The following is a 27,469-nucleotide window of genomic DNA, read 5'->3' on the forward strand; positions in this document are numbered from 1 at the left end:
CATCTGAACAGAGACCTGGGAAATGGCCTGCCTTGTCCTGAGTGTGCCAGAGCCATGGCAGCTGTGCACCGTGAGGGCACTGAGATGCTAAATGACAATGAGGCAGCTTTATGATGCTATCACTGACAGGAGACTGGATGGAGAGAGAGAGAGACAGAGAGAAGTTACCTTTGCATGTTGGCAGCTCTGTCCAGGTCCCATTTTTGCACACTACAGTGGAAGCCCCAATCATTTTAAAATTTTTCCAGCACTGATACTTTGCAGTCTCCCCAGGCATATACCTGGACTTTCTAATACCATCAATCCCACCACCTGCAATTTCTGGAGGAGGATTACATGTCACATCTGAAAAGAGACACAGCTGCAGTCACCTTTGCAGTTGTTAAGACGATCATCTATACAACCAGAAGTGAAAGGAATTAGCCTCGTTACAATTTCTGTGACCTCAGGTTAGTCACAGGAGTTCACCATGGGGAAAGCAATGAGGTGTGGCAGTGGCAGCAGAACACTGTTTGGGACTCTCAGGAAATGTCAGGGTCAATAGGAGTTTCTAGAAAAAGCCAGTTTCTGCACAAGAACCACAAGATCCTTGTCTCTCCCTGGGGAGCCCTGGCCTTCCTGGAAACCACAGGGGTAGCAGCTAAATTGATTCCCTGCCAGAGTGCAGAGCTCTGGAAGGCTGGCCAGTGCTGGAGGAGCCTGTCAGCCTGTGCTGCTCAGGGCTGGGCAAGCACAGCCAGCTCACCCTGTGGCCACAGATTGGGATGGGGGACTCTGGAGCACAGCTCCTGAATGTTCCTTGTCACAGGAGCAGTCTTTCCACTTCCATGGCCCCTAGCAGATCTTACATGGTTTAGATCTGGGACTCTGCTAGGGTCTTGCATTGGTCAGAGTGGAGCACTGCAGAAGAAGAGCTGCTTCCATTCAGCTTTGAACACAAGAGAAGCCCTTACATATTTGTCCACTGAAAGTCACTGAAGTGGTGGGCATACAGGAGAATGACAGAGCAGCATATTTTAGGCCCTGCTGCTTCAGGAACGTTTTTGCTATTGATGGAAATATTCCCAGTATCTCTAGAAGCATCAAGTTTAATTAAACTTGCTTCTGTGTAAGGAAGCAATAGCAAGTTCAAAGTTGGGGTAGCCAAAGAAAACAAGTAAAAAAGGCAAAATCTTCAGAGTATTTCGATAGAGAACTGGCTGCCTCTATGCTAACAGGCAAGGTGAAAGCACAGATTCCTACCTCTGCAAACTGGTAGTTGTGACCATTGACCATTTGAACAAAAGATGTCATTTCTACCCATCATCTGAAAATTCCTTTCACACTGATAGTGCACCCTGGCACCAGGCAGGTACCTGTCCTGAGGAGCGCTTGCAATGCGCGCATTGGGGATTTCAGGCGCAGCTCCACAGCTGACATCTGGAAAGAGAGGAGTGTGTAGTGAGCAACAGAAAACTCACACAGCATGGCGTTCCAGAGCTCCTGGTGAGCAAAAAGCACTTGGAGTAATGAACACCATTTTCTACGGATAGAAAAAGAATGTTTATTCTGATATATGATATGGTTTATTCTGCAATGCTTCAGCACCCAGTATTGTCTGCCTAAAGAAACTAAAAAGAGAGGTCACAGAGATCAGCCAGCTGTGCTGCACAGCATCATGTGCCACCAGTTTGGAGAGCGACATGATTTATTTATTATTTGAAAGTGCCTGTCAGCAACTGACATGCATATTGATGTGAAAATAAGATCCATTGCCCTACAGTTATCTGCTCCTTTGCAGCCAGAATGCTGTAGGATTCCTCCATAATGTCTGCCTGCTTGATTTCAAGAGAGCTGGGATTCAGCTACCAGCTCCAGCCTGCAGGGACATGATTGCTTTGCTGATCTACCCTGCTTGTTGTTTCCCAGAAGCCAGAAAAATAGGTGTGTTAGCAGCCCATTCAAAGCAAGTCCCTCGCTGGCTTTATTGGCCTGCATGCCCAAGTAAAAATTATTTTAATTCACAACATGAAAGGCTAAGAAGCATCATTGACTACTTGGAAGTAGAACCTATACCTTCACAAAAGGGTGGTGCTGTCCAGTTTCCCTTCCTGCAGATAATTTCAAGGGAACCAACAGTCAGGAACCCCGAATCACACTGGTATTGAACTGTTTCACCAGGCTGATAAGATTTCTTCTGTCTGCCTTCAAATTGAGCATTGGCAACTTTTGGAACACTTCCACATGACATTTCTGAAAAGATAACAGAAATCTGATGCTTGTGCTACTGTGATACACATTGAAGAAGTGTACTTTTTCTATCAAACAGGTGCTTTAGAGAGCTATTTCTAACATCAGCATAGTCATCTGCTAACAGTGGATTACATAATTATATCATTATAGTTAGGTAATAAATGTATAAAAGGTATATATGTGTAAATAAAGGTATAAAATGTATACAGAAAATTAAATAAGACATTCCCCCAAATATACAGATTTCAGCTGCTCAAATTCTGTTTCTAAACATGCCAGAAAGTTTTACTCGAGGCTTTTTGTCCCTTGCTACATTGATGTGATTTCCATCCCTGAGGCACCATAGCAACTTTAAGTCACCAGTGAACTCTGTAGAAAAGAGATCCTTGGATCATAAGGATATGCCTAGGACTCATCTGGCAGAGGTACGAACTGAACAAAGACTACAAGAATATGAAGGAATATTTAAAAACTAAGCTGCATTAAGAAAGTCAGTTTTGCATCCAATCAGGATTGTTCTGAAGACATCCATGATGGAAGATAAGATTCCACAGCAAAATATAGAGTAGAAAAATACACTTTTACTGATCAACCTCTAGTTTAAAATTCCTTCCATTTCATTGCTAAATGCACTTAAAAAAAAAAAGTAATTTTTGATATTACCCAAGCATGATGGAGCTGCAGTCCAATTTCCCATAGTGCAATTTATCTCTGTTGATCCATTTAATGTGTATCCAGAATGAGAAACATACTTAAATCTAGCACCAGGCAGATAAATTATTTTCCCTTCTCTTTCAATTCTTAAGTTTGGATTTTCCAGCCTGGGAGCATCAGCACATTCTACAGATTTTGGTGGGAAACATGGTCTTTCTAAAAAACATACACAGCACAGATAAACAGTAATGCAAGACAATCAGTATTGCAACTGTAACTAAGTAATAAATAATTTACAGAATACAGGACATTGTTTAAGGCCCCCAGTCAAAACTGAGACTCTGTTATGCAATATACTAAACAAAAGAAATAAGCACACAGCTCTTGAGGAACTACCTGAAAATTGTATAGACCATCTCAGATAAGTCTGTGTAAACGAAAAGACTGCAGTTATTTGCACCCTATTTAGCAACTTATGTTCTACTGCTTTCCTACAGTTCCCTGTCCATGGTAATCTTAGGTAAGTAACAGCAGCCTACTGCTCGTGATGACTGCAAATGAGCAACACAGATATTCATAACAAAAAGATGGAAAAAAAAAATGCCAGTACTGACCCACACAGTAAGGTGGTGATTGCCATTTCCCTTCTATACAGGTTATTTCCTTTGTACCGATGAGCTCGAAACCGTCAGGACATGAAAAAGATGCTTTACTCCCATTCCTGAAGTTTCTTCCTACTGTTGTCTGCTGAGCACCAGGCACCTGAGGTGGAGGTGGGCACACACTCTCCTCAACTAAGGACACATAGTCATGTTACAATAGAACAAAAAGAAAGTGTAGCAGTTCAGCAGAAATTACAACATAAACAACTGAGAACTGAGTGCTAGAGAACTCCAATAGCTATCTCGAGCTTTAATTAATACTATGATCATTTTGTTCTGCTTCAAAAACAGCAGAGCTGCCTTCAGCTGCTCATATGCTTTCAGAGTCATGGAAAAGACAGTCACAGCTGTCTACACCAAGCTAAGATGGAGTTTCTTGTAGTCCCTCCTTTCTCACACAGCTGCACACTCTTGTGTGCTTTTCCTGTTCCTCTCTCTATAATGAACTATTTTAGGAAAACTGAACCAATGTCTGGAGTTTTGTTTTTCCTTCAGACTAAGCTGACAGAGCTAAATGAAAAGAAAAAAATAGGCTAAAATATTTCCACTCCAAGAATGAAGGACTCTTTTTGCCAAAGGAAAGAAAAAGGGAGAGAATGAGGTAGATCTAGAATGAGGACAGAGATATGAGGAGTCATCCAGAGCTTGGTTTCTTGCTTCTAGTGGTTCTAGAAAACTAAGGTAGGGACAGTGATTGCCATATTTTTCCCACTTTCAGGCATCATTTCCCATAAATCTGGTATAACCAAAGCAAGGACTGAGGCAATGGTTGTTTTACAATCACGCTTTCTACAGACAATATCCTGTTCTGCAGCCCTGAAGACTGGTGTGTGACCAGACTTCTGGTGTGTGTTACATATGGAGAGCCTCCTCTGGGTCTGTGCTTTTTCACTGGCCAACTCAGTTTTTTTCTCATAGTTTCACTAGGAAGCAATTGGAAAAACAGAGGAAAAAAAATAGACTAGAAAAACTTTGAAGGCTTAGAGGAAATAAAGGAACTTTGACTGGAGCTCGAGCTATGTGCTCTCTGTTTTGCATCAGGGTAAAGCCCTTTTGAAGAATTGAGCTTGAATTTATCATTGCATCTTTTTTCACATCGGAAGCACCAGTGACAGCCATTCCAATTGTCAGAGTAGAGAGCATTAAGTCTGCCTTACTGAAGTATCTCTAAACCTAGTTAACTGCTCCAATGATGGCCACAACTACCCTTTAGCATATGATCAAGTAAACACTTCTACTTCAGCCTAGTCACACAGCAATGCTAAGAATCCTTAATAATGAGTATTTATCATGCCTGCATCAAAAGAAATGGTGCAAATGTAAGAACATACCTGTACATGCAATCTCTGGTGTCCATCTCCCAGACACACAAGTTGCCTGTTTAACATTTTCATCATTTGATGTACATTTATAATGTATAACTTTATGGAACCCAGTCCTCCTTCTTGACATGGGAGACCGGCCAGAGCGCACCAGCACAACATACTCTGGAATCACACATTGAGGGGATGCATCTGAAAAAAAAAATTAAAAAGCTTAAAAAATAGATTTAGATCTGACAATATATACTGATGAAGATGTCATCAGTTGTACAGAAGTTCCATGTGAATCTGAGGAAGAACTTTACTGGGTGGGTGCTTGAGCAGGGAGGTTGGACCAGATGACCCACTGTGGTCCCTTCCAACCTTATTCATTCTGTGACTCTGTGACAAGGACTAATCCACATAAAAGTGGTTAGGGTGGGACAAACGTAACACATTGTGACTATTAACATTACTTTTAATTCCTTTTAATAATTGACTTTAACCACTGGGCAAGTGCCTATTTTCTTCCCTTTACAAAGCTCTAGGTGCAGAGTCTTTCCAGGATGAAGGATACTTCCATTTAAAAGGAGTAAATTAAAACCACTCAGTTTTGATGCAGTAAACTATAGCATATCTTGCTACATACTGATGGCTGAAGTCCATTTTGTAGTCAAATTTTGTATACAACTATGTTGCACTCACATCTGAAGTATTATGGAAACAGATTACCAGCACAAACAGGTAAAGGCTTCCATTCTCCATTAAGACATTTTATTTTCATTTCCTCAGTATTGTCAGAGCCTGGTTTACATCCACAAGTTACTTCATCTCCATGTGAATACTGGTCCTGGTCTGCCTGATGCAGAACAACATTTGGGATAGAGGAAGGTGATTGACAGGGCACTTTGTCTTCTGTTGAAAAGAGCAGAGGCATTCCACAATAATACAGGAATCACAGATCAATAGCTGAAAAAACTTAAATAAAAATAACTATATTTGCATTTGGTGAACCAAACCTACACCCATTAATTGTAGCAACTAAATTTCAACACGGCTGGGGTACGTATATCTTTTAGCCAGTTTTCTAAATTGCTTTTCTGTCTTTTCCCTTCTTTTTCCAACACTGGCATGATCCACAGGTAGTTTCACTTGACAGTACGTTCCCAGACTGTTGGTACATAAGCCATAAAAATTGAGGAAAACTTCAATTAATTCAAGTCACCTGAATCACTGATTCTGATCAGCCAAAATTAAAATTGATCTTACACCTGCACATTTGTAATGTGCCCTTTCAGTCAGGATTATTACAAGAACTGAAAACCATTGTAAGGTCTCTTACAGGACTGCAGAGCTGTCACCTCTCTGTGAGAACTGCACTTCCTGCTTTGCGCTGGCATTACTGCAGCAGTAGTGACAGCACAAGGTAATGGCTTGTCATGCAAATTTATTTTATTACTTTGAACAGAACATTACATCTGCAAATACATATTTTTAATTGTGAAAATATCTATGAGGTAATAGCCTTCAGAGAATTACAGACTTCTCAGAAGTAAGTGCTGTGTAGATTACCAATGCAAGAGGGAAGAGATGACCACTGTCCATCAATACATTCTATTTCCTTTGATCCAACCAACTTAAAATCGCCGTTACATTCATATTGCTTTCTGTCCCCGTGCTGGTACTGTTCCACAGAGCCATCAACAATACTTCCATTGGGAATTTCAGGGGGAGGTCCACAGCCTTTGACACTCACTGAAATCAAGAGATCAAGTCTATGCTCTGAACTCAGTATTTCCACCACAGTTATATGTTAAGTACAACATAAAACAAATTGAATGTATCAATTAAAGTGAAGGAAAATCAGTGGAACAGGTTAAACAGGTCATTGATTTATGCCTTTGAATATATGGATTTGTGCTGGGCTGGAGATCACAAGCACATACATGTGACCAGGATCACTCTTGTTCTCTTGTTTCTCACTTCTATGCACTGTCAATGCCTGCTCTGAGAAAAATGGTTATAAAACTAACACAGTTTTAAGAGAAAAACAAAAAACAAAAAACAAAAAAAAAACCAAAAAAACAAAAAAAAAAACCCACCAAAAATAAAATTACAAGAATAGTAACTTCAGTATTCTTACAAGAAAATAAGAAAATTGACAATTCTGCAAGGAATAACCTATATCCTAAAAATGACCCAGCAAAAAAAAAAAACCCAAAACCAAAGCAAAAGCCCCCCCCCCCCCACACACTGTATATTAAAGGAATTTACTTTTGATGCAGTGAGTGGAACTCCTATTAAGGGAGCTTAGAATGTTCCTGAGCTAGAGTCAAATATATGAAATAGACTTGTTTTTAAATGCAAAAGAGTGTGAGCAAAAAGAAGGATGACAGAGTAAAAGTCAACAAAATAGTGACTGAGTGGGAAGAAAGGGAGGTTCCTTTTTTCTCTCAAGCTTTGTGAAAGCCAATGCACTTCATAAGAGGGCTCAGCACCAGCACAAGAAGTTCTCAGATGCCAGGAAGTTGTGTACTAAGTTAAGAATGCTAAGTACAGGGATACATATTTTTCCTTCAGTATGAATGTATTCATCCTACTATATGAAACTAAGAATTTCAGAGGAAAATCCTTCACTGGGTTTCTTTTTTTTTTGGGTCCAGCTCTGTGTAACCGCCAAAACAGTTTTTTTCCCTTCAATTTCATGTGATCAGAAAAAAAAGAGCACAGGATGCAATATCTGATGGGTATCTAGGACCTTTGGAATATAGTAAGAGAGGACACTACTCAAATTAATCATTGCCATACTGCACATGATTTATGAAGCTGTGAACAAATTTTCAAACATTAAAGTCAATAACCTGATTAATATTTTGTTCAAGCCATTTACCAGCTCAGTTTCAGTATTGCAGAATTACCTTGACACACTGGTGGTGATGGAAACCATCCAAAGTGGTAGCACTGAGTAGAGGCAGGTCCCACCCTTATGTAGTTTCTTGCACAGGTAAATTTCACAACAGCTCCACTGTGGTATTTACCCTCTTTGGGAGAGAAATCTCCATTGCTCAATGACAGCAGTGCACATTCAATTTCTATGGAGAAAAAATATTTTAATGTATAGTGGACAGCCTACAGAAAGTACATGAAATGCTACTGGTTAGAACAAAACCAAAGGAAGGCTTAAAGAAAAAAAGTTCACAGAGTGTATACAGAGAGTGACACTGATTAGCAATCACAAAACTATTCACCATGACACTGGGGTTCTGGACTCCATTCTCCATTTTTGCCACACATTGTGATATCAGTTGGCATGTCATTTGTAGTTTTATATCCCTCCAAACATGAATACTCAATTGTATCTTCAGGCATGAACACAGTTTTTTTTGTGTGGTGAATCAAAATGTCCCCTGGTGCTTTACATGATTCTGTAGAATAAAACAAAGTTAGTGTATTTAGTTATTCAGGAACACTACCCTTTGGAAGCATCATCCCTGTATTTGAAACATCAATAATATCAGAATATTATTGTAGAATATGCAGCATATTCACATATTATCCATTGTATTAATCTTCCAAAATTTGTCTAAAAGTAATATTTAAGGTAAATATTTCTTCCTTAGATTAAATTATTTCCTTTTGCTACATATTATTATCATTATCAGTATTATCATTATTATTAATTTAGGTGTCACAGCAAATGGTTTGTACTGCTGTTCCCATGATCAGTTGTGAGTCAGAAAAAAGCCAAAAAATCATACGTAAAGGCAGTCTGAAATAAAAGGACAAGATAAAATAGCAGCTGAAGTTGGTCAATATTATGACCAACATATAACAATACAAGATTAAGTCTCTTACTGTATGACACCTGTGTTCAGGAGAGGAAGGAACTTTGAAATAATGAATCTTGTCTCGTTTTTGGTCACATTTAAATAAAGTTCTTGGTGGAATGCCTTGGTTCACAGACATTGCTTTATAAATTGGGAGTAAATTTGGCCAAATGTACCATGTATCAGGTAAGAACCACTGAAGAGGTCAGTGATTACCATTAACTCAGTTCTAAAAAGATCCAAAAAGATCCTTTACATTTTCTCTCTATTTCTTGGAGCCTGAGAGAGGTTAATCTCTGGAGGATCAGCCTGCCCAGTAAGAAACCTCTACAAATCAAGGTGACAAATCTCTGAGGCCAGAGAACACCATGTCCACAGGACACACTGGTGACAATGACAGGGAGCTCTGAAACATTTAGCTACTCACTGATGCACTTTGGAGGTGGAGTCCAGCCACTCTCTTGGCACTGTATGTGTCCTGTTTCTTGTCCTTCTGGAGTCACAAATCCAGCATAACATTTATACAGGATCTTCTCTTTTAAATTGAATGTTCTCCTATCCGAGTTCAAATAGCCATTCTCAAAAGTGATATCCTGGCACTTTTCTGAAAGAGAGACAAGATTTCTTCCAAGTAAAGCACTGCTAAACTACATGCATAAAAATCAGAGCAGAAGGATAACAATAGAAGTAGCAGTAGGATTCAGAAAATTGTTTAATACATGGTCAATTGAATACATTTTTAATTCCATACATTGTTAATACATAATGCTTAATATGTTGTTTAAATGAATGGAAGTCTTGGTTGGAGGTTTCAGTCCTATATTCTGAGAGAAATCTTTTGTAGTCTGTTAAACTCTTTACTGCTAAATCATTCTGTGAAGGAGAGTCTTCATTTTCAGAAATTACTGCTACAGCAAATCATTTAAGATAGAAACCTCAGCAAAATACAAGCACACTCACTTTTACGGGTACATCTTGGAGGAGGTGCCCAGCCATTGCTTGTGCATGTGACCTCTTCATGCTGAGCCTGGTAGTTGTTATGGCAGACATATGTGACTCTCTCACCTTCCTTGAAAAAATCGTTCCAGCCGCGGTATGGAAAATAACCATTTTCCAGCTCGCTGATGAAACATTTTTCTAAAGAAGGGAGGAAAGTACATTTAACCACAGAAATTTCTACAGCAAGAACTGAGGGAAATTAATCCTTAAGAAGCTTTACTAACAAACAGGCCTCCAAGCACCTTTCTGTAGCCTTGTATCACAAAAAGACACTGGTGTGCAAATTTGAATGAAAGAATGATTTGTCTGAGTGCCTTGTGATTAATGGACCACAAGATCAGAAGTGGAAGTCACTACATAAAACAATATGAGGTGGCCTAGTAACCAAAAATCTCTTACCTATTGTTCACAAGCAAGCTTGGCTCACTTCAGTGCTTCTCACATCAGTTTGGTCTGGTATGTCTCTAAAATGTTGGTGTATGCCCAGAGTGAACTCCAGCATTTGTCTCCAGGAGATTTTATCACCTCTGTGGAAGTGTAGCAGCCTTTCAAACCAGCTCTAGAGATTTTAGCAACAGCTTAGCATGCTGGCTCTAAGGCCTCCTGTCCCCAAGAGCCCAGATGTAAGGCAGATGGCTGAAAAAATGTTATACTGTGTTATCTGAGTGCCTTTCCTCCAGGCAGGGCTCCTCTCATTTCCTGCACTGAGCACCACTCCACTGAGAGCAACAAGGAAAGAGCAACCTTTTGTAATCCACTTTTGTGCCCTACCAGTAGGCAGGAACTTTGCTGTGACTGAAGATGTGTGAGAGGAGGCCTCATCTCGCTGCTGTAGATTAATTTTAATTCCAATTACTTTTAAGTCTGAGTCAGTGTATCTGGTTCTCTTGCTGTTACCATGATCCATTTCAGCTTACTGCAAAAGCGTGACACCTTTTCAGCTCTAAAATTTAGTCTTCCAAAGGGACCAGGCAATGACTCTCAGAGAAGATGAAGACTAAGTGCCAAAGTGCCCAAGCCACAGAAAGGAGAATATATTTACATAGAGTAGGAACTCAGAAAGGAGAATATATTTACATAGAGTAGGAACTCTGTTGTGCAGCTGTGGTGCAGGTGAAAGTACATGCTTTCATGTAACCCAGAAGAGGAAGGTTTACTATATATTTCTTACTCTTACGAATATTTTCAGGAGTAAACAATCTTCAAAATCCAAAAGCTTAATTTCAGTGTCCCCAGGTGACACTTTGTGCTCTGCAAATAGGAAGACAGTCTGGGTGCAGTTCCAGGGGTCACCTAAAGCAGCTTGACTTTCAGCAACTGTTTTGTGTTCCATCAGAACAAGTTCTGCTGCACAGATCTTTGATAATTAAACCAGAATTGAGTATATAGTGGAAATATACTTACTCAGGCATTTTGGCTCTGGAAACCAGCCCCTTTCAGAACAGGTAATTCGAACCCAGAAATATCCAGTGGGGGTTGAATAGCCATCGAGGCAGTAGTAATCTACAGTCTGTCCAAATCTTTTTGGAAAGTAAAAGTTCCTCTGGTTCTCATATGCAGAACTTAATCTGCCATTTTCTATAAGTGGGTAGTCACACGGTTTCCCTTGAAACAGAATGGAACAGCAACAGTATCAACACGTGCACGATAAAAAGCTCAGGACACAATTCAGATTCAGCTTCATCATCTGAGTATTTTCAGAAATGGATAGAACCAGATCTGCACACCCTGGCAGATGGTAAGGAGTGCAGGAACAACCAAGCTCTGTTCCTGGGTCTTTGCCTATAGCTGTGTTACTTCCCTCAATTCCATTGCAACCAACAGAAATCCAGCCAGCACTCTCAGCAGACTCCTGAGGGTGATTTGTGAGACCAAATGTTAGAACTCATTTGTTCAGTGAGATGACACTGTAGAGGGTCTTGATTAAATTTACTATTCTGACCACAAAGGGAACCCAGTCATCTGGCTCAGATATAGAAACTGAACTGTGAACTGTTAAAATTGAGATGACTCCTGCCAACTCCATTTATAAATGTTGGGCTCCTGCACCAAAAGCTCTTCCTGGCTATTTTTGTTTTTATTTTAAAGCTGGAGCATTTTAATTTTCCTCTCTTAGTTCCACAAAAGAACTAACCCTTTCCAGGGAAAAGTCCAGGATAGAAGGAGTAGATTCTCAGAAGCTTCCATTCAAGTTTACCCAGGTTCCTTCCGAAATGTTCTGACCCAGAGCCTACATGCCAGGGCAGAGCAGACCATTCAATAATGACTGAAGTGGGCTCAGAATGACACCTGAATTTTAGAACCCAACTGATACAGAGAAAACATTAACTCAGATACTGAAAGAGCATGTTCCAGAAATAGCTCTAATCATCCAAAGCTTCCTTTACAAGACTGATTTAATCAGGGTTTCTCTCACATTCAAAGTTTTATTTTCAGTGACCAAGGATGAAAGAGTGTTAAATTATGAAACTACCTGCTAATTTATATATTTAATTTTTTTATACTCTGCCTACTGGGCAAAGCTACCATTGCACTTATGGGAAGTTTAAGAAAGATCTCATTAACCATCAAGAATACCGTGCTTTGTTATGTGATAGGCTATAAAATAGATAAAATCCTGTGACTGTCCGTAACATCAAATTACAAGTAAAAATCTAGAGCTGTGATACTACAAGGTAAGGTATCTTCCAATCATTACCTGTGGTTTGGCTACTTTAAACTCCCCCTGTCCTCTAATCCTGACTGGGATGCTATTCCTCAGGTGGAGCCCAAACCTTCCTGACAGTGAGCTGACTATAGCACATTTTAACAGATTTACAAATACAGTAAGATGTAATACGTGTGTTAATAAACACAATGGAAATGTGGATTACACCATTGTTTTTATAGGTGATTTTTCTAAACCATCAAATTAATCTTTACAGTACAAAGAAAAAATAAGCAACTGACATATCTAATGCTCCTCAAATTTTGCTCTTAACTTCTTTTCTCTGAGATACTTCCAACAATTCCACATTGTAACTTTATTCATGAGAGCTACTTACGGACACAAGCTGGATCAGGCACCCAGCCATTCTTGGTGCATTCAGCTGTGGTTCTGCCAGTCATCACTTTGAAATGATACCCATCATCACACTCTACTGTGATTGTATTACCCACTCTGTACTTGTCTTTTTGAGGTCTAAAGTTCCCAGAGGAAATTACTGGAGGAGAGCATACAATTTCTAAATAAAAAACAGGAAAAAAAAAGAATAATATGTTTAAATTTATTGCATAAGTTCTTGTTTTCATAGTATATTGGCCATAAGTGCATAAAATTGTTAAAAAGAGGTTTCTTAGGAATGTATGGTTCTGTAAGAGAAGAGTGACAGCTGTTACTGATTTTATGTTAATTAGAAGATTAAAACTTAATTGCAAAGAGAATGGTTAGAGAGAGAAGTGGAAGCCATCAAACCGAACCTAATTTTTTCCTGTAGATCTGCAGCTGGGTTTTCCTGGGCTCGTTTAGGGACACTGTCCCAAAGGAGGGCAGTTTCACTGGCAGGTCCTAAATGCAGAAATAATTATACTTGACTAGGAACTGATCATTCAAAGGTTGTGTGATTAAGATTAGTATCCTTCTCTGACACTGGAAGTATTTCAACAACTGAAAAAGGTCAAGAGTCTTATTACAAAAAACTCAAGATATCTTCATGCCCAGAGAAGTCAGGCTAACAGATTTATAAATCAGAGTCTGTCTTTTGGGGCTTTTTTGTGTCTTCTTCCAGTTCAGAAAACATCACCAACACCCTCAGGGCTGGGAGGGGATGACTTTAAGGTAACTGCAGGTTGGTGCTGCTGTGGAGTGAGGGTGGGTGAATCAGTTTTCATGCATGCCCTGCTGAATCCTCTAGGTCCAGTGATAAGCCCAGTAGGATCCAGAACGACTATCTGAGTACACCCCAAGTACCAGGGCCCAGCATACGAGTGTCTAGAAGAATATTTTGTTTGGCACTCCTCAAAAGCAGTATGTTGTTAAACTGTAGGCAATGCATATTAATTAATAACATTACTAATCTTGAATCAGAAAGGTCAAAAACTGAGTGGGCCCCAGACTGACAACAAGTCTTTATTTCTAAAGGAGTCTTTCTGGAAGAGGTCCCAGGAAGGTGGGTGGTGCATAAAATCCTATCATGTTGCCCTGTTGCCAACATTTTTTTTCCAGTTTCAAGATTTTGGCAATTTCTTGAAGAAAATTCAAGGCACTGATAAATTCCCCAAAATGTCATCAAACTGTTCCAGTTGGGATATGACATGCATATTCGGAGATTTAAATACAGCCTTTAAGTGCTGTAATTGAATGAAACTAAAGTAAAATCCATGACCCAGAGGACTGATGTCAAACAGGACTAGCCTCAGGAATTATGGATTTGTCACATGAACTGCTCAGAAGGCATTTGAGAGTTAAAAACAAATAGAGAGTTTTAGCATTGTATATATATTAATTTGTAGAGATTCACAATAAGATTCTGGTTTTGCTACTGCTCTTCATGGAAAACTCTTATCCAGTTCTTTGGTCTCCTCAGTACTTAATCCTTACAGTCTTCATAGATATTGGATGTGGATGGATTTATTTTGTCATGAATGAATTTATTAATCCCTAAAATTACTTCCAAACCCAACTAAAGTGGAAAACCACTTTAGGCAAGACTGACCAGCGCAATAGGGAGGTGGATTCCATCCCGATTCAGTGCACAGTGCATCTGCTCTGTTCCCATATTTGTATCCTTCTTTACAGAAAAACTGCATTAGTTCATTTTCCTTGTAAGCCTCCCTTGGAGAACGGACATATCCATTAGGGATTTCTGGCACAGCACAGATAATTTCTGAAATTGAAACAGACAAAAATCCAGGTATTTTAATTTTTATTTGTTAAGAATAAATTTCTGTGACAATAAAATTTAGGGTTTTTTTTGTTTGGTTTGTTTTTTTTTTTGGTTTTTTTTTTTTTTTGAGGGGGTGTAGGGGGGTTAATTTGAATTCACAAAAACTTTGCCATTTGGAAGCTGTTTGGAACTTATTTGAGCACGTACTTGATTCTAGGTTCCAGGTGGTGTAATGTCGTGTAGCACAGCTTCAATGGCAAATTGGTTCATGAGACAGATTTCAGAACTTTGGACTTTATTGGACTTAGAATCAAGAGATAAGGCAGAAGACATTCCAAAATAAGACACTAGGCTAGCTGAAATTTAGGATTTTCTATTTTTCAGATAATTTCTTTGTAATTTCCAACAAACCTAATGTGCTCTCAGAGCCAGTAGGTTATTAGTTAAATCATGACATCAAAAAGAGAAAATGTATCTGGAAAATTGACACTAGAATGCTTAATATCTATAAAAGAACATCAATGTTCCCAGTTCCTTGCCAAACCAAATAAAATCACCAAAATCTTGCAGTTTCCTAAAAATGCATTAATAAAGTCAGAAGATATTAAAAGTTTTGTTTCCTAGGTCACAGAACAGGACACCACAGAGTTGTCTTGGATTCTTTTACTAAATTTACTTTGTGTTTAAAATTAAATATAGCTCACAGGAACTGTCATTGTTTAATGAAATTCACGATATTCTGGAAATGTTACAACCATAAATGTTTAATTCCACTTCATGCTGTACAAAATACAATAAATAGGGGTTTCAAAGCAGCAAAACGCAGCACTGGAATTGTTAACAAACCATAAATGTATTTGCCATCCTGACATGTGTATTCTGCCCTTCTAAACACATACTTCATGATCAAATAACATAGAATTAATCTAAGAAACTTGATGTTCTGAATATTTAAATGTTTGTACCCTGACAATCCAATCCCATCCATTCTTTGTTCAGGAACTGGGAGGAATAACCCCATCCACCAGTATCAGCTGCAGGCAGGGCAGCATGGGATTGACTGGTTGAAAAGCAGTTTTGCAGAAAAAAAAGTAGGTGGTCCTGATGGACAAGTTGGACAGGGGCCAGCAATGGGCCTTTGCAGCAAAAAAAACCACCCTGGGCTCCCCTGGGAAAAGTGCTGCCAGCAGGCCAAAGGAGGTGATGCTGCCCCTCTACATCTCTCCAGTTTGGAACTCCCAGTAGAGGAAAGATCGGGACATACTGGAGCAGCTCCGGTAAGGGACAGGAAGATAATTAAGGACTTGGAAAAACTGACAGATAGAGAGAGGTTTAAGTGAGTTTGGAGTAAAGAAGGCTTGGGGGAGGAGGGACAGTCTTTTTCACATGAGTCAATTCCTGGCTCCAGTGGGGCAGGCATAAGCAAATATGATGGAACTGGACCTTTCTTATTCTCACTGGCCACCAGCCATACAGTGAGAAGCAACAGGCACCAATTGAAATACAGGAAATGTCACTTCTAAATTTTTACTAAAGAGAGTTCAACCACTGCAGTGGGTTACCCAGAGAAACCGTGGATCTCCATCCTTGGAGATATCAAAAGCTGACTGAACATGTTTTTGAGCAACTTGCCCCAGCTAATTGCTTTGAGAGACCTTCAGAAGTCCCACACCACCTCACTGATTCTGGGGTTCTGTAAAAACTAAACATGAACCTTCAAACTTTTCCAAACACATCAGTGTGAGGAAAGAAAAATCTAACTTGTTTTTGTTTTTGTTTTGTATTCTATATACCCTAAGAATTAAAATCTTACTTGTTAATTAAACTTGGTTCACACAGATTCAAAGTTGTTCCTGATTACTTTGGTTAAATCAACACTGAAGTGGTTGACTCTTATGCAGACATAGCAAAGAATTTGACTGCAGCCTGGCAAAACATACTTGTAGCTTGTAGGAAAAACATGGAACAAACAGATGGTCTATTATCCTTATATTAGTGTCCATTACGATTATATTTCTCTTTCTTATCCTACTTTTTCATATATGCACTGGAGATTGTTTACAGACAAACCAAGCTTAATTGCTGCGAGATAAAGTGAAAACTTTGTGGTTTCCCATATGGTAACCATAATTTAGGAGTCTGTGAGAACAAAGCTTCTTAATGACACACAGTAAAGAGTGTCCTTTTTACCTTTGCACTGAGGCACATTGTTACTCCATTCTCCATTAGCAGAGCAAACAATTTCTTTGGCTCCAACAAGCTTGTGTTTTGCATTACATTCAAAATTTACAACCTGGCCAAAGGAATATTCTTGGCCTAGCTCAAATGCACCAGTCATAATTATCCTTCCATTTTCAGGTTCTTGTACAGGTAAACACTTTATCACTAGAAAAACAAAACAAGGAAAGGAAAATAAAGGTAATTTTGAGGTCTAGTCTGTAAAATAAGCTGACACACAAAAAAAAGTTAAAATACAGAAAAGTCACTGTAATTTCCTTACACATTTAAAAAATATACACTCGAGCTATGTATTGAGATACCATTTGCAGCAAGTGTAATACAAAGCCCTAAGCAAAAAGACAGAGCATCCACTGAATTAGATGACCTCACCCAATGTAAATTATCCTAGGATCCTGCATTCTATGGATGGTTAGCTAAGCCTTGACTGACACCATTAAAATTTGCCAAAATCAGTTGACTTTGTTTAAAGTTGTGCCAAACTGAGTTTGCTATGGACAGTTTGCTATCTGGAACAGTGCTGCATTGCACACTGCCTACAACAGTGTGTAGTTATTAACTAAAATTCTATTTCAATTCTATTAACTAAAATTCTAATTCTAATTCTAGTTCAGTTATTAACAAAAATTCTAATTAAGGATGTAAGAGCAATTATATTACTAAAGTAAACAAACACAGTGGCAGACATGAATTAGAGCTCTTGTACCTCCCAATTATGTACCTGCGGAAAAAAAAAAAGAATTAACTTATGTCATCAGATATGTCTTACTAAGGGGGAAAATGACTATCAAAGCTCATTCTTAGATGCTTACATGGATATTACTGAGCAGGTACAAAAGTGGACTCTGTTTTGTTTACCAAAGCTACTTCTCTCTGACATTTGCCATTTTAAAAGTCATCTGCCTTTTCCATGAGCTCATATTCTGTCTCATGGGTTCTTCACATTTAGGACACTCTACAAATTCTTTATTTCAGTGAAAACTCAAGCATGACAGAAAAAACTTAGGAGCACTTTGAAACTGAAGTATCTTGGTGAGACATGACAAAGAATGTTGGAAACCCTTGTTCCATATAGTGCAGACAGACCTCAACATCTGAGTGCCCTCAAAATCCAGTAAACTAAATGCAAAGTACCTAAATCCACAGAAATACTAAACCACAGGCAACAAACTCTAGTCAAGATATCAGCTTAAATTTGTTCTTAGAGACCCTTTCCTGACATCAGATGCTTAACCCAAACAAAAATGTCACTGCTACACACATATGTTAAAATAATGCAGTTAAAAATGATCCCTGTGAAGAGCAGGAACCTTATTTTCATGATCATACAGGCTTGGAACTGGTGAAAAGGTTTCTAAAACCATAATCTAAGCCATCCAGTCTATTAAGTCTTGATGTCTGTGTCCTCCTTGCTCTCACTCTTGCTTACTGAATGTCTTCCACATTAGTATGCTAATAGGGAGACCCTAACGAAATCTTAATACTTAGGATGTTCACAAGGATGGAGGAGGAAAGTAGTTAAAAAAACACACATGCCTTCACACTGGTTAGAAACTCATCATCCCAAACGCCATTTGCAACCATGTTTTGCAGGCAGCTACTCTGTCAGGGCTTTTGGGTGAGGCAGAGCTTTAAGCCAGTCTGGAAGTGACAGGACTCCGCTTTATGAAGGGCTCTTAACAAAAGCTCATTGGACTGAAGGAGCTAAGACATCACTGTAAGAGCTTCTCTGCTCCCTAACTTGAATTTAAACATAGGTGAATTAATACTAGTAAAGCAATCACAGACTATTTTAGATAGTATCAGACAGATAAAAAGACAATTTAATAGAAAATTTAATGTCAAACTCCATTTACCTTCACAGTGAGGGATGTCATTGCTCCATCCATCTGCCTGACACTCACGGTAATTCCTTTGGCTGAGCATCTGGTATCTTACCAAATAAAAAGCAAAAAGTGCTAAAATACAGTTTTGTTATGTGACAGAAACAACAGTGCTGCTGTTTTTGAAGCAAAGGAAGATGGCTTCAGGCGTTCCAGCATAGTAAAACCAAAATGTAACAGCACTGAGTAGTTTTTTACCTGCATTTTCCCTGCATGCTTTCTTTTAATTGCATATGGAAAAATATCAAATCAAATCAGAGAGTAGGAAGGAATAAGGAAGAAGGCTTCTCCACTACAGAGACAGCAAGCTTTGGCTACATAACAAATGCACTCAGAGGAAGGACAGCTACTCTGAAATGACAGTGAGGAACTGAAGGGATTAAGGAGAATATTGATTTTTGAACTCTTTGTGGAGCTCAGGCTAGATTCCAGAAACATATGAACTGCAAAAGCATGGCTAAAGCACTGTACCAAAAATGATTTGCCTTTCAGGAGGAAAATATCCAGACACTGGCACAATACCATGTATTTGACTTGCTGCAGTTTTCACTGGAGAAGATGGATAGAGAATTTCTTTCAAGCATTCAGTGAAGACGCGTTAGTGAGTCTGCCAGAAATGTCTTTCTTCAAACATTTTTTACAACACATAAGCAAGCATTAAATATTAGTAAGCTGTATTGCAGAGAACAAATGTATAACTGACAGTATAATTAACACCTTATGTTAATTCCCATATTGAATTAAATGAGTATTACCCATCATTACATCTGTACTCAACTCTGGCACCAAAAACAAATTCACTTCCACTGGTAAGTTCAAAGAAACCAAACTCAGTGTCTCCAGGATGTCCACAGGGCTTATCTGGTTGAAAATAAAAGGAAAAAAGCCTTACTTATACCATGCATAGGAAAGTGAAAATGAGAAAGACAGCATTTTTCCAGTGATTAGTAGTGAGTATGGATCTTTAGGGGCTTTCAAAAATTCAGAAATGTTCAGCATAAGTTTGATTAACATTTCCTTTTTATCACTATTTTCATAATTTTCAATGATAACATACTCCAGTATGCTTATTTAAAAACAAACAAACAAACAAACAAAACCAACCTACCTAAAAAACAAACCCCAAACCAACAAAGCCCCCCAAAAAACCACCAACCCCCAAAAAACAAATTAGCATGTTTTAGTCTTTTAAAAAGGCTGAACTCATATTCAGTTTTATGACAAATTTATGGCAATTTTCATACAATTTGTGACATAATTGGCACCAAAGCCTCCAGAAGAGAACCCATTCATGATCAGAAATGACATTTCCTCAGTCTGCTGGGGATTGTGCTGAGTGAAGTGAGGCGACCTAAAGCCACAGGAGTAATTTTGGTCCTTAGTGCCTGCTGCTCAAAGCTCCCCACAGGATTTTCCTTTTGGCCTGGCCCTAGCTCTTTGCCTTGGATTCCCAAAAGAATGGCAAAGATGAACACTCTCAACTCATCTTCTGATCTCATAACATGGACTGCAAAATAAACTGCAGAGCTGAAACCTATTACCCCTCCTTGGCAGAAACCTTTCCTGATTCTTGTCAAGCGAGGCAGTTTAATTCTTGGGGCCTAACAACATCCTCTGCTTTTACCAACGAAGATGTGTTTGAGCAGGCCCTAAACCTGCTGCAGTGGAATTTAGAGAAAATGGAAACTCCTGATCAATGTTTCTGTCTTCTGTCCTGCCAAGGGACCGTGTTCCCCCAGGCTGAGCAGAGCATCCCCTCCTCTGTCCCCACGGGCTCCTTGCCGGTGGCAGCAGCTGCTCACTGGGTGGCAGCATTTGCTAAAACATGCTGCAAAACAAATTCTGGATAGGCCCGTGTTCCCTCACTAGTTACACAACGAAATCTAAACACTGAGACAGAGACTAAGTCAAAATTGTAAAAAAAGCTATTAGTGACTTAATAATTCTTACTCACAGTGTGCATCAATCTCTGTTTGAACAACACCCAAGACTTATATTTATATTTCAAATAAAATATTTATATTGTACTAGTAAAAATTTTGTATGTTAGATACACAATCATAACCCCTTGTTTCAAAAATTCCTTTGTGTTTAAAGCTCATTTATTACAGAAAAGAAGTATCTACTGACTAATGATAACAAACTTCAATTTCTTCAGTAATGAATTCTGTATGAGGGTGTGAGATGCTAGAAAACTCTCAGCACAGTATGCTAGAGATAATAAATAGCAGCTCTCAGCCTAATTGTGAAATACAGCTTAAAAGAAAAGGCAGGGAAAAATAATTTCCCACTTGCAAGAAATGATATCTTTCATAGAAACAGTTGAATAAGCTGTCTCTTGACTCACATTCAGAAACTAGTTTTGTGCTTTATCCTGCTTAGACTAAAAATTTTTGAAAGCAAGCTTCTAAGAGCTTAATAATTGATTTTAATAATGTAAATTGGGTTAATAAGGCTGGTCTAGAATAAGATCTTCTGTAAATAAAAAAATAAATCCTTTGATCTGGAGAAAAGAAACTTAAAGTTCCCTTTATGTATGCGTCCTTTTTAAGGTGATATTTTAAAGAGTGCAGAAACAAGTAATTTACGAGCAAAGGTACAATTTCACATTGATATCACTGGCAAGGAATATGGTCTGCCAGATCAAATGTCTGCAGATAGTTTGCATAAATACTCACTTCTGCATTCTGTCACTGGGGCCAGCTGCTTCCATGCTCCATCAATGCACTGAAATGCAATTCTTCCAATTTTTATATATCCAGGCCGACAATTGTATGTCGCTTGAGTCCCATGTGGATAGGGAGGGTTGTCCCATCTTTTAGTAGGCACTTCTTTTATCCTTCTAGGAGGAGGTTCTTCACAAGCTAAAATTTTTAAATAAAAACATCGGTGACTGAAGTACCTACTACAAACACCAAAACAATCTTGCAATAGGAAATGCAGCAAGAAATCCTGGGGCCACTTGTGATCAGCGTGTTTTCTACTGAATCAGCACAAAACAGGAAAGTGACAAGGATCCACATTTTGTAGGAATGTGACTAGAGATTTAGAAGGACACAGGAACAGCCAGGTGCCAAGGAACCACCCAGGACAGTGACGGTTCATGAAACAGATTTTACTTACGCAGCCTGAGAGGAGATCAGTGCATGGTTCTGACCGCAGGCACCTCCTGCCCTTCCATCTGCAGGAGCTGCTCCAGGCCTGTCCTTCCACTGCCACAGAGAACAACTCTGTGCACTCTGGAGGTTCCTTTCAAACTGCTTTCTTCTCCACCCACCACTACCTTTACTGACATTAGTTCACATGTCATTTGATTAAGTTCTGCCAAGCCTTCTCTCATCACCTTTACACTGCCTAAACTTCCTCTCCAGGCTCAGATCACCTGATATTCCAAAACTTATTTCCTCTTGCTACTTACAAGTTCCTTATTATACAGTTCTTGCCCAAAAGCACCTTTCTGGGCCTTCTTTAGTGCACATGAAATGTACAGCCACGTCCATATGAACTACAACAAATGAACCTGAATTAATTTTATTAAGAAGTTCCTCAACAGCTTGAGAATAAGTCAGACAAAAGAGGAAAGAAGCAAATGCTGGAAAACTGCTAATGAAAGACTAAATGATTTTGTCAAGAAATAACTTCCCTAACGTCAGTGACTAATTTTCAGTGCTTGGGTGACTAAAATGTACACATTTTGGAAGCTGAACAGAGTAACAGAGTCTGAACAGCCTAGCTAATTAAATGCAAGGAACTCTGTTTTCCATCTGAACATTAAAGGTGAGCATTCATCAGGAATAAATAAAACAAGCCCTGAGGAATAAAGCCTTGGAAAAGGAATGCAATCTCTGTATAGAAAGTAAATGGGATAAGAAATGTCCACCAGGGAAAGAAATCCTTTGGTCAGTAGATGCTTTATTCAGCAGAGACCTGGCACAAATGTCCTCTCCCCACTTTAGCTGTAAGGCCATAGGTTTGAGAAAAGAGCAGTATTCTCACTGAAATCTTCCTATGGGTTGTCCAGGTGCTGCCTGGGAATAGGACAATGGGAAAAATCTTCGGGATCTTTCCTCATGTGAGGGATGTGGAGTTCAAGCTCACTGAATTGCACTGCAGAGAAGACACCACATTATTAAGTAGCTGCTGTGGAAAAAGGTGTATTTTATCTGCACACTTTGTGTTAGAAATCCCCAAGTGTGGAAAGTGAGTTTTACTTGAGTTTACACACCCTTGAGAAGTCATTTGTTGCATTTCAGTCAGGGGAGTACTGACCAAATTAGAGGCATAATTTTATAAAATGGTTTTAAAAATGGAAAAAAAAAAAAAGATTTGTTGCAAAGAAAAAAGCATGTAATTTGAAACTGTATAATTTGAAAATAATGTTAATTCTGAGCTTCAATAACTTTAGTTTGGCTGTTTCAAGTAGCCAGAAGGATTAGACAAGCTTTGACAATACTGCTGAAGTGCTAAAGAAGAGTGTGCCCACACTCATTTTTTCCAATTACTTTGATAATATTCTCCCTCCTATGAATGATTACATCTGAATAAAAATTATTGTTTCTGTGCACTAGAGGGTACTAGGCTGCTCTAAAAAATGTAAGAGAGGCTTTTTTTAGCAAGAAAAAGATTCAAATTCTAACAACATTTTTTGCAAAATGTAGGAATAAGCAAAATTAACAGGAATCCTCTAGCTGGTTCTTTCAAATGTGTTAAAAATTGTTAGTTTACCCAAAAAGTTCTTTTCAATGGCAAGAAAAAGAATGTTTCTAACTCCACATATTTCTAATTATACCTTGTTTGAATTGGCACTTTCAGTTTGCAAGCTGAGAGCACACACTGAAATCTAGACTTTAAAAAACAGGTTATTGAGTATAGTGACAGCTTCTCTATTCCTCCCTCTGAATTGTATCGTATTTTTATTGTCTGTTGTGCAGCATGCAGCCTCTTAACTCTTTCTTGCTTACATTAAACCCCCCCTCCCTGTGATGAAAGATCATCTCCTTAGTCTCTTCACCATTACTAAGATTTGCTGGGTCTCATGTTTTATGTCAACTCTTCCCCACTCCTGCCCTGATGTTAAACTGTGTGTTACCATCAAGTGTCAGAGTATGTGTATGTATATATATATGTATGTATGTATGTATGTATGTATGTATGTAGTTTCTTAGTGGCTTGAGGTGAAGAGATCTGCTGGCAGGTTGTATTTCAAAACAATATTAATTCCATCAGGCACTCACCAATACTGGAGGGTTTTATTTCTATATTAAAAAGCATGCACAGAATGGATACCTTCAAATTCCTTACTGACAGACCAGGAGAGCTGGAATTACTCATTCAATATTTACATGTGACTTGACCTCAGTTAGAAATAGCTCAAGCTGCTTTTTTGCCAACAATACGCTGGTAGCAGGTTCTAAAAAGTACAAGCACAATTACAAATCCAGGTGCAAGTGGCGTTCAGTCCTTGTGCAAAACCCAGCTCTCAGAAGACTTTTCACAACTCTCACAGACTTTCAGCATGAAGTTTAAACAAGAATCCTGCATGACCCATGGTAATAGTTGTCCTGGATAAATCAAATTATGCTGAATTCACATTTCTTTCCCTGACCTAAAGAAAGCATTGTGAAAACAAAGTGCAAATTCAGGCAAACTTTAGTTTCAAATTCCAGCACTTTTCTGCACTTCTTTGCAAACAAATTAGACTATTAATTGCTTTGAGGCAACATTTATTTATATTTAATTAGGATAGGACATTCCTTTAATTTCCTAATTTTTCAGTTTTTTGAAGTAAAATGCATTGGATCTTTTTGATTAATAAGGTCTTCATAACTTTCAACTAGAATTAAAACCATCCTGAGCCAGGCAAAGACATACTAGCTCAAAACCACACAGTACCCTCTGCACAACACTCTATGCCAAGAAACTAAGACATAAAGCAAACAAATTAAAAAATTAAGGATATACTAATTAATATAATCACAAACCAAGAAAAATACACTGAACAGAGAAACAGAAAACATCAGCGGTTTCTGAAAAGATACATAGCTCCCTCTTTAAACATGAAAAAAGCATACCTGTATATATTTATCTCCTTTCCTAGACTAAACCAGTCAGTCAATAGATATATTAGAAGATTTTCAGTCAATGTAGTAATCACTCATGTTCCTCAGATCACCTTACAGGTTATTCCAGACAGAAACAAAATATTTCATAAATGCACATTTCTATTTTAATCTACCAGCTGCTTCCTGGTTTTAGATATTAGAATAACTAGCAAACATAATTAATAGAAAATTAGCTGTCTGGCTCCAGTTTATAGTGATATAAACCATTTGAAAAGTTGGGCAACAGATTAATAACAGCAAAATAAATAGGTGGAAGTAATCCTATGACAGGACACTAAATACTAAAGGTGCTAAATGCTGCCAGAAGAAATGTCAATTATCGTGAGAAGTTCATGAAAAAACCTACAATGCCTTTGCATATTGCTTTAGTTACCACCTTCACATAGACTCTAAGAGAGGAGTTAAAGCTTACCTCTTTCTGCAGTACAATGCATCCAACACAAGAGCAGAGCTGCATAGCCCAGGAACGACATTATAGAGATTCACAACCTCAGCAAACACATCCAGTATTGTAGCCTACTTTTTTTTCATTCCTTTGTGTTATTTCCACTGCTTTTTTACTTAACTGGTCCATGGACTGACCTTGCAAAACATTTATACTCTGATTTCAGCAGTCACTTCCCCTAAACCTCTTGCAACACACAAGTGTTTTTTTTTTTTAAACCCCTCTCTGAACCTTGCTAAATGAATAAATAAACAAATGCCTGGCAAATTAGGTCGACACATTCCTTTCCCTGTGGTCTGCTCGTTTCTACATCACACTTTTTTCCCCCCATATTCTATGATCATAGAAGGTTATGTCTTTTGATAGCTAAAAGTTGTACAAATAAATTATTTTGCAATTCCTTGTGTGCTGTGTGCTTAGTTAGAAAACAAATTCATGTTAATTGTGTGTAAAAATGAACTTCTCTACACATATAATTCAAAATATATGTTGCAAACAGTCAAAATAAAAAGCAGGCACTGCTTCTTCACTGGTTCTTACAGAAGATCACCAACTACCCACAGCAAAGGAAATGTATTTGGTCATATTCCTCATTAAATAAACCCAGGTGATGTTGAAGCACTTCAGTATCACATGAGAAATTATAAGATGGAAGATTTGAATGGATTGTAACACAGATAATGAACCTTCCAAAGAAAAATATAAAACTATGCAAAAAGGAGTATATATATATATATATATATATATATATATGCCTGACAAAGGAACTTCCCATGGGTCTATGTAAGTAACAGTCTTATCAAGAGTTTCATGAAATGTTTTGGCTTTACAAGTGCTCTCCAGTGGAAATGTAGATCATATGAAGAGGATTGTTTGAGACTGAGAATTAGGGAGAAAAAAAAATGTAATATACAAAGTGCTGGAGATGGACATAAAACAGCTACAGGCCAGATGCCCCACAGTGGTGATGTCTGACTGGGTGGAGTACACACAGATCCATCTTGTATATATTTCCAACAATCCACATAACATATCCTTAAAAATCACTAGCATAGTTAGTGTGCTGCTATAGGGTAAAAACAAGTGTCTACAGAGCAGATCTCAAATCAAACCTGAATTCCACAGCATTTACAGCCGTTAAAACTTTTTCTCTTCTTAAAAGTGGATTTTTTTTTTTAACTTTGGGCTGTGTTTTCAGTCAACAGTTCTAAAAAACAGTCTTAGTAAAACTGGCATTCAGCTGTTTGTCCTACAAAAATGACTTCAGAGAGCAAAATGTCTCTTCCTTTGCCTTCCCCTTGACAAATGACTCTTGTGGAGAATGAACTCTCACTGTGCTCCATGACCCTGTGATGATCAATCTGCATCCAGTTTGCAGTTACTGATGCACACCTTATCAGTAAATGGATATTTCATGCACCTGTCAAAGTTGCAATTTCTCCAGTTTTAAGTATTAAATAGTCTGATGTGATGAAGCTCAAACTGCTTTTGGGTTATTAAACCACTTGGCAAATAATTATGGGCTTGAAATACAGTCAAAGATACTTTCAGGTACAGCTGAACCACAACTGGAAGTGGTATCACAAATTTCCTGACTGCTCTCTATAAATACAGGCATTGCTAAAACTATTTAAGCTAAAAAATAAGCATGCAAAAACAGATATAAAATGTCTATGAACAAATTTTAACTGAAAATTGGAAGACTCAGCTGGTAAAGCTTTGAAGCAATATTTGTACACACATAACATAGGCCTATACAAAAAAACCATCTTAAATCATAAAGTAAGAGACCAGACTCAGTCCTTTCCAGTCCTGGGTTTGTGATCTTCTTAGGTCATTTATTAAACTTACCCTAGGCAAAAGGAAATAGAATCGGGAGCTTAAACTTTTCTTCCCCACCTGTTCCATGGGCTATCAGTTCAAAATCTGGTGTCTTTAATTGGATCTCAATTGGTTTAGCCACCTCCAGTCTCTACCAAAACAGAGCACACAGACAAACCATGCCTCAGGACCTCTAAGGCAAGGAGAAAAAAACCTCATCTTTAGAGTTTACCTCCTACTCATGAGAAAGGCAGGAACATCAAAGTAGTTATGCAACCAAGAGCAGCTGAATTTCATCTAAGGAAGCAAAGCTACTGCTTTGAGTACTAGTGTGACTGCACTCAATATACTGCTGTGGACACAGCCAGACAGCCACAATATCACCACATATTCCCTGTACGAGCAAAACTGCATTTCAAG

General features: G+C 38.4%; 2 protein-coding genes across 3 annotated transcripts in view; one reads left to right on the top strand and one right to left on the bottom strand.

Annotated features, from left to right (window-relative positions):
- The window catches only part of LOC128791975 (coagulation factor XIII B chain-like), a 16,648-nt gene extending 13,019 nt beyond the window's left edge, over nt 1-3,629 (top strand). Inside the window, exon 13 of one of the 2 annotated variants that reach the window (XR_008432258.1) lies at nt 3,542-3,624. The gene's annotated coding sequence lies outside the window, so the exon portion shown is untranslated. Of the gene's footprint in view, nt 1-3,541 lie in introns of both variants that reach the window. The other variant, XM_053949966.1, reaches the window with a different exon arrangement.
- CFH (complement factor H) overlaps nt 1-25,327 on the bottom strand; it is a 27,708-nt gene extending 2,381 nt beyond the window's left edge. Inside the window, exons 1-20 of the mRNA XM_053949963.1 lie at nt 25,196-25,327; nt 21,340-21,525; nt 19,417-19,522; nt 18,635-18,711; nt 16,731-16,925; nt 14,370-14,540; nt 12,720-12,899; nt 11,080-11,280; nt 9,637-9,813; nt 9,104-9,280; nt 8,098-8,274; nt 7,768-7,941; nt 6,422-6,604; nt 5,582-5,764; nt 4,880-5,062; nt 3,501-3,680; nt 2,896-3,102; nt 2,056-2,232; nt 1,243-1,419; nt 169-345 (exon numbers count right to left, since the gene is read on the bottom strand). Of these exons, the coding sequence (XP_053805938.1) occupies nt 169-345; nt 1,243-1,419; nt 2,056-2,232; nt 2,896-3,102; nt 3,501-3,680; nt 4,880-5,062; nt 5,582-5,764; nt 6,422-6,604; nt 7,768-7,941; nt 8,098-8,274; nt 9,104-9,280; nt 9,637-9,813; nt 11,080-11,280; nt 12,720-12,899; nt 14,370-14,540; nt 16,731-16,925; nt 18,635-18,711; nt 19,417-19,522; nt 21,340-21,525; nt 25,196-25,256 (3,349 nt within the window). The 5' untranslated portion in view covers nt 25,257-25,327. The remainder of the gene's footprint in view (nt 1-168; nt 346-1,242; nt 1,420-2,055; nt 2,233-2,895; nt 3,103-3,500; nt 3,681-4,879; nt 5,063-5,581; nt 5,765-6,421; nt 6,605-7,767; nt 7,942-8,097; nt 8,275-9,103; nt 9,281-9,636; nt 9,814-11,079; nt 11,281-12,719; nt 12,900-14,369; nt 14,541-16,730; nt 16,926-18,634; nt 18,712-19,416; nt 19,523-21,339; nt 21,526-25,195) is intronic.
- Between the last annotated feature and the right edge of the window lie 2,142 nt (nt 25,328-27,469).

This window comes from Vidua chalybeata, chromosome 9 (genome assembly GCF_026979565.1).
Source record: "Vidua chalybeata isolate OUT-0048 chromosome 9, bVidCha1 merged haplotype, whole genome shotgun sequence".
Lineage (NCBI taxonomy): Eukaryota > Metazoa > Chordata > Aves > Passeriformes > Viduidae > Vidua > Vidua chalybeata.